Source organism: Adiantum capillus-veneris, chromosome 3 (genome assembly GCF_014529385.1).
Source record: "Adiantum capillus-veneris isolate H3 chromosome 3, ASM1452938v2, whole genome shotgun sequence".
Classification (NCBI taxonomy): Eukaryota; Viridiplantae; Streptophyta; class Polypodiopsida; order Polypodiales; family Pteridaceae; genus Adiantum; species Adiantum capillus-veneris.
Window position 1 is genome coordinate 23,242,064 of NC_140933.1, and position 7,697 is coordinate 23,249,760.

Sequence of the window (7,697 nt, forward strand, 5' to 3'; positions counted from 1 at the left end):
GTCATGATTTTTTCGGTATGGATATGATGGTATTATCTAATAATGTCATGCGATACATCAAAGCAAATAACATAGCGCGCAAACTTCATGGAAGCCTTGTTAGTGTTCCCTAAAAACATCAACGTTTTCAACAACAACAAAAAAAAAAAGAGTGCTGGTGGCATACTTTTATCTACATGTTTCCTCTAAATTTTGGCATGGAATGAGGCTCTAAGATCGTTTTCCCAAGGATGTACATGTAAAGGTCAAAGGACGTATCTTCCACTGAGATCATAATGACACCACCTGAGAGATGGCCATTTTTTTCCCTTGGCCAAAAGGACAGAGAGCAATGGGTCCCACAAAGAAGCAAAGCAAATGTTGACCATGGAAGAAATTCATCCTTATTAATAGGTTGCTTAAGCACTCCCAACAACTAAATTAAGAACTATTTTCTCTTAGCTGGGGAGAGTTTGTTGTTGTCATGTGCAAACCTCTTCATTGAGCGTGGGTAGACGTAACCTTGTGTGTCAAAATCGATAGAGTTACAACAAAGGTCAAGGGTAGAGGTGACTGTGGGCTAGAGGGATAAACTTTGCCCCACCCGAATCCGTTCCGAGGGTCCAATGCTCACTAACCAAAAACATTTTCGCTAACCGAAGAAAATAAGGGCACACTTAAAACTCTCCTGGTGTAAAGGTTAAAATTTGAAGTATTTATCAATATCTACACTAACAATCTTAAGATTTGCTAGTTTTCTTCAAGGCAAGCTTTGACTCTAGCAAGGATTTTGCAATTTTAGCCACTTAAAAATACACTAAACCCCTCTTTTTTGCAAACATTGCACTGCTCACCAGAAACATTTTTCCCAATCGGTGAGAAAAAGACACAATGAAAATTCTTCGCATATTGCATCAAGAATTTATAAAATTTGCTGGTTTTACACTCAAATAAATGTATACAAAGCTAAAGTTGTAGCATGCACACACAACACAACACGGCTACAATGTGTGTGTGTGTGTGTGTGTGTGTGTGTGTGTGTGTGTGTGTGTGTGCGCGTGCAAGTCGACAATTCTCAGGCTCTTAGAAGCCAAAGAGAGAGTGAAGCCGCTAGAGTACATATGAACATGTTTTACCTCTACCAGCCTCTCGGATTTTTTGAATTTTAGTGAAAAAAAAGTTCGATATTTTGTGAATTGCAATCCCGAAAATAGGATTTAAGTTTTTATGGGGCCAACCCAAAAAGCAAGCAAAAGAAAAAGAGGAATCTAGCAACTTTTTGCCAGCCCAAAGCAAAGGGCCGCATCAATTGAATTGAGAGAGATCTCACAACTTGGTTAGCATTTTGATGAGGAAATTGAGAGCTGGGTAGCTTATCATCCTCACAATTCACAAGAAATAAGACAAAACTGAGCAACATTTTTCTAATAAAAAATATATTGAGAGTTTTCCCATTAAAACACAAACATATTGTTTTAAATATGGATGGTCATATATATATATATATGTATATGTATATATATATATGTATATATGCTAAAATGACATCCATTACCATTTTTTAAAATATGGACGGTTTTCAGCTTTTTTTTCTTAAATTTTTGTTTTGTAAGTGGATCATGATTTAGACATTTTTCCCATTAAATCAGTCTTTTGTTTAGAAACTAATATATTGAAAAATGAGTGATATAGTTTGATTATTCTGGGATATTTTTTAAAATTGAAACCTTGATAATGCATAGAAGTGGTAGAGGACCAATGTCTACGTACCAATATTATTGAAGATTCCGTTTGGCAAAAAGTAGAGCCAGTGGAAAATATATAAAAAATTTAAGGAGGTGGCAGAGCAATACAAAACCTTGAGTAAAGCAGAGAGAGTGCTCTCACTTGCAAACCACCTACAGTGAACTACCCACTAGCCAAGCTCACCATAGCTATCAAAGCTCCTGCGCGCTCTCTCTCTCTCTCTCTCTCTCTCTCTCTCTCTCACACACACACACACACACACACATCCACTTTGCATCTTGCCAACCCCATATTGTCTTTCGCTTTACTTTTGCTCATTTGCATCCCTGCATCACTTGCAAAACCTCAGAGCCCCCATGCGCCTGTGCCTTTCCTGCTCCCCCGCCCCATTAGCCCTGCAAAAAAGAGTGGCCCTTTTTATCCCCCACTTAGCTTGCAAACTCTCGCTCCATTAGCTCATCATTGAGGCACCTGCATCTTTGCTACCAGTCCTTCAATCACATAAGGAAAAATCCCTCATAGGCCCAACTCTCAGAGTATCCCCTCTCTGCATGCTCTTGTATTGCATCATTGCATTGCAAAGTTAATTGATCGGAGTTGAGAGAGCTCCCCCTCTCTCCCATTGCGATTTCGATCTTTCTCAGTGCCTCATAGCAGTCAGTGATCTTAGCACCAGCGTTGATCGCATGCACCCGCAAGCCTGATATAAACCTTGCACCTCATCTGACTGGCAGATGTTAATTGTCAGCTTGCCTCTTTTTCATTGTGCAAGTTGCACCTCATCTAATTAGTTGTTGGCATCGCACTGTAGTACGACTGCAAATCAGGAAGCATTCGTAAGATTTAGTGGCATCGCACTGTAGTACGACTGCAAATCAGGAAGCATTCGTAAGATTTAGTGGAGCAACTCTGCGGATTTTTGAAGCAGGGTTGCCTCTGTGATCCCATAGTCTAGACTGTATATTTGGACGAGTTTATTGCAGCCTTTTAATTAGCTATTCTCGAAGCAGGGCTTTGATCTAGTGCTTTGTACCATATATTTGCTCGTAGAATTGTTTAGATCGTTTGAAGAGTCGGTAGATCAGATATTAGCGCTGAATTAGTGTGTATTAATCACTCAATTTTGCATGTACCAACAGTATTGGCATTTCCATTTTCGACAGTCATTATTTGTTCGATCAATTAGCTTGAAAGATTGTTTATGTTTTTTCATTAGGGAGTAAACCACCAACAAGGTAATTACGCTGATCATAGCAGAAGGTTTGTTCGAGTAAAGAGCTGGTAAGTGATCCTACTAGTGGATTGTACTCGTGTGGGCTGACTAGTGTTTGCAGGAAAGCAAGAGAGAAAAGAGATGGGGAAGTGCTCAAGCAAGGAGAAGAGAGGAAGGAAGCTGGTGTCAGACAAGGGCAACAAAGGGGCCCAAGCCTCTGTGTCCTCATCAGCATCCTCGTCCCCGAGAGCTTCCCAAGCTCAAGCACCGGCATCTGCCCAAGCCGCCCCCCTAAAGGTTCTCGATGCCACACAAGCTGTTCCGACCCCCACTGTCTCTCCAGCTAAGCTCAAGGAAGCTAAGAAATCTCGAACACAGCCCGTTTCCATAACCACCAAGGTACAGACAAATACAATTTTCCTGCATCAAACCTTCCTGTTTCAAACCACTAGAGCTTCACAATTGTTTTTTTTTTTTTTTTGGAAGTAAATAGAGGTGTTATATTTAAACAAAGAAAGAAAATACACCACAGGCCTCAGGTAGGGAAAGCTTCACAATTGTTCTGGGATAAGGCCTTGATAAAATGAACACATAAGTATAGCCGATCGACTCCATAAGACCTCTTCGTCCATGAGTTTAAACTTAAGAAATCAAATGAAACTCCGACAAAATGAGCACATGAAAACAGCTGATCAATCCGCTATCGGCCCATGAACTCAAACTTCAAGAATCAAATGGATCGCCAATAGAGGCCCTTCCTCTTCGCAAGATTAATCAAGCTCCTGAGTTTGTATCGTATTTAAGGATTCACATATGTAGACATGCTGTTCTAGTCCTCTGCACAATTCACAAGGGCAAGCTTGTAAAGTAATTGAAGGAAGTACTTGTCCGCATTCCCTTATAGCCTTGGACCCAAAAATCAGCACAGCCTTGAGTTCCATCAGAATGGCAAGATGTTCATCCCCCTTATTTCTTCACTTGCTCATGACAATATGCGGATTAGTTCCTTTCCAATAATGATACTTCGTACAAGCTAAGAATGGCAATCGACAAGCAAATATGTCATTTCATTGTTTTATTTACAAAATGATCTGACGATGTCGAGATAGTTCAATCCTAGAACGGCTAAGGTGATCACAATTACACAATCAAAATCTTGAGACCAGCAACTGATGTGTATTTCAATAAAGCATGGATCATGCTGCATTCAAGGACAACCCTTTCGTCAAAAGCAAGAGATAAGAGTGCATTGTCTCACAGTTGCCTAGTATTCCAAATATAATCAGACCCAAGAACCTTCCAGCATGGAGGAGACGCTACATAGTTATCTCGGTGTATTTCCAAGGCTGGAAATATGAATAATTTTTTATGCAAAACAGCCAGTTTAACTACATGTTATGAGTTCTCCCTTGCCCTGCCAAACAAGCATTGGATTTCTTTGAATGGACAACATTCTCTTGTGTTGGTTCTAGGAAGAAGCTTTCTTGATTGTTTAGGCTACTTTACTGTGGCACATGTTGCCATCAAATAGCTCTTGACATAGATTTTCAAGGACACCTCGTGTATTGACAATCTAATGCATCAGCAACTCATAACTGGCTACTAAAAGAGATGCATTGACCTCCTCACTAGCCTGTCAGCTTGGCTTGAATATCATGCCAACATGTCATTCCAATCATAAAGAACAACATGGCCAGATGTTAGTTGCACCTATTTGATAATAGAGAGGCTTCAATTCAGACTGATTTTGTAGATATGGCTATCAAATTTTGAAAAACATCGATCAATATCATACAATAGACAACCCCTCTTGCTGCTTTTTTGTGGGATATCATAATCTTTCCCTTTATACTAGTATTTAGCCTTTCCTTTGTTGGTTCGAATTCAGTAAGGTGTTCACATATACTTCCTAGAGAGCTCCTAAGTAAAGCTAGAACTTCTCTCTGCGTGTAGAAGTATTGGCCATGTGTCTATTACTGTCCTTAATAAATTGCTTACAATTTACCCTGCCTTTCAAACTCTTTTTTTTTTTTGTAAATTGCAGTATATGGTGGCACAAACCAATGTGTATGAGACAGCTTCATAGATAAGTTTTCTCGCATGCAAGAGATTGAACTTTGGGTCATCGGATTGAGTTTTGAGTATACGTGGTACAGAAGCAAGCTTTGGGGCATTCCAATTTAGCTTTTTTTCTTGCATGTTATGTTTGGAGGTTGACTTTGATAGGTGGCCTTAAGCATAGGACACATCAACTATTTCTTCTGAAAATCTGCTAGAAAACTCAAGCAATCTAGTAAACACATAGTATGTTTCTAGCAATGAGTATAAATTGGTCAAGAAAAGTGTGCATGAGACGTTCTTCCATTCCTCACATTGGTTGGGCATGTCACGTGATTGTCTCGCGCATTTTGTTTCTTAATCTTCAATAAAATATGCGCAATCTCCGGGCGGCACCCATAAGACCTTTTATCTAAGAAAAGTGTGCATGAGGCATTCTTCCATTCCTCACATTGGTTGGGCATGTCACGCGATTGTCTCACGCATTTTGTTTCAATCTTCAATAAAATATGCGCAATCTCCAGGCGGCACCCATAAGACCTTTTTTCTCTGTATCTGCAACTAGCAGCTCCAATGAGGGTAATACCCCTAATCAATGGTACAAGACCCAAACACCCATATCGCCTGTTTTGTCTTCTCCAAGTGGCAGACTTGTGGCAGACTTGTACCCTAAAGAAACAGGGTAACCTTATGGCTATGTACTGTTTTGTACATCTTTTTGGGTCGCCCCATCTCCATTTTCACAATTGGGGCCTGTGTTGCCCGTGCTCTCATAGTCTCTTTACAGTGAATCACTTGGCACTGGGCCCTGAAAGGCTGAACAATCTGTCTGAATGACTCGCCACTGCAATTCAAGAGGTAGACTGGCCATTTGTAGCTTCTTGTTTCCTGGAAAGGCCCAAAAAAACCTTTGACACCACAAGAGATGTGTGTGGACTACAATCTTGAACATGGAGTAGATAAAAATATGTAGTTCTAAATTGTACTACATGTAAGAAATATAGTGCCATACAATGTGTGTGCGCATGTGTGACTATGCCTTTGTTCATTATGAACTTGGGACTCTGTGGGTTTCCCTTATTGAGGTTTCCCACTAGTAATTCAAAAGCGATTTACCAGAAAAAAAAGGTGTGTGGGTGTGTTTGTGCACACATGCATGTGAGAAATGAAATGAAATGTTATATTAACGTCTTCAAAAGGCCAAAATGACCTATGAGAGAGAGAGAGAGAAGAAAGAAAAGAAAGAAAGCTTTATTATTTTTGCTAGAGGCCGAAGTCGGTCTGTGAGATGGAATGGTTTACATGTGTGTCCTCTTGTTATCCAGAAAAAAGGACTTAAAAAGTGCTGAAAATAAACATGAAACAAAATAAAATAGACTGAGATCACATGCCACCTTGGACAGGTAGAAGAGCCTGCCGAAGCAACCACTTCACACAGTTTGGAGGAATCAGAATTGTTCTTTGGAGAGGAAATACAAACAATGACATCCTCATCAGCTCCAGCCGGCCTACGACGACGAAATGTAGCAATCAAGAAAGAGGGAAACCAGTCAGATAATCCTCCTCCTGATGTACGCTCAGAGAGCTTTCATGATGCCATTGATGACTTGCCTGATTTCCCAGTACTGGATAGCTCGTTTGACGAGAGTGAATTCAGAACACCTATTGGACGACTCTCCACTGATTCGAACTATTCTAGTGACAAGTCATCTTCTTTCTCAGAAAGAGAAAGGGCTGTGACTAGTCAATATGGGTTCAGCCCAAAAACGAAAGAAAGTTTGGCAACAAAACAAGGAGCAACAACAAGGCAGCAAATTGATATTTTGAGCAGCAGCAGAGAGGAAAAGCCTCTTGAGGGTCAGCTTGCCAAAGCTGAAGGCCCTGATGAACCTTATCAGATTAATCTTCACAGTGCAACTGAAAGCCTTACATTAAGTCAAGAAACTACTGTTGGCCAAATCGGTGTTGTACTTCCCATACACACCAGAGAAGAGCATTTTGCTGCACCAAAAGAGCCACCCCCATTAGTGTCATGTGACAAGGTGATTGTCCACGTTAAGCCACCACCAACCGAAGCTGGGAAGATAAGTTCCTTGTTACAAGCTTCTGAACCTCAGCAACTGCAAAATCCAAGAGAAGCCCCAAAAGACATGGACGATATGTCCCCCTATGAAAGTTTTGAGCACATAGAAGCATCAGACGCATATTTCTCCGAGGATGACATGCACTCACGCAATTCTGATTCCAGTTATGTAATGCTGGGCAGTGAGAAACCAGAAACAGCAATCGAGGACAGCCCTTGCACTTTGGAGACTGTCATGATTGAGCAAACTGAAGGTTTTGCAGGTTACCTAGACACCTCTCAGCCACCCAAGGAAGAACCATCGAAACAAAATGAAGCTGCATTTGAACACGTCACCAACACTACATCAGAGAAAACAAATGCAGAACAGAAAGGCCAGGTAACTTGTGCAACTAAAATAACAAAAATTGAGTGTAATTATTTCTTATTTTCCTTTCTCCCCACATATGATGGAACGAAACACTTCAAAATTCCATTAACAAGGAACGTCACCAGCAAGAGTTTTTATAAGTTCCACTACGTATGACTCCTCCATAAAGGGGAATTCTATGTCTTTGCATTTCTTTCATTCTACTCAATTGCCACCAATCCTTACAAGCGCAGCCCCATCCACCTAAA

General features: G+C 40.6%; 1 protein-coding gene across 1 annotated transcript in view; it reads left to right on the plus strand.

The window, feature by feature from the left end:
• Positions 1-1,856: 1,856 nt before the first annotated feature.
• Positions 1,857-7,697, plus strand: part of LOC147460604 (uncharacterized) — a 32,839-nt gene continuing 26,998 nt past the window's right edge. Inside the window, exons 1-2 of the mRNA XM_086508087.1 lie at positions 1,857-3,337; positions 6,400-7,458. Of these exons, the coding sequence (XP_086364213.1) occupies positions 3,080-3,337; positions 6,400-7,458 (1,317 nt within the window). The 5' untranslated portion in view covers positions 1,857-3,079. The remainder of the gene's footprint in view (positions 3,338-6,399; positions 7,459-7,697) is intronic.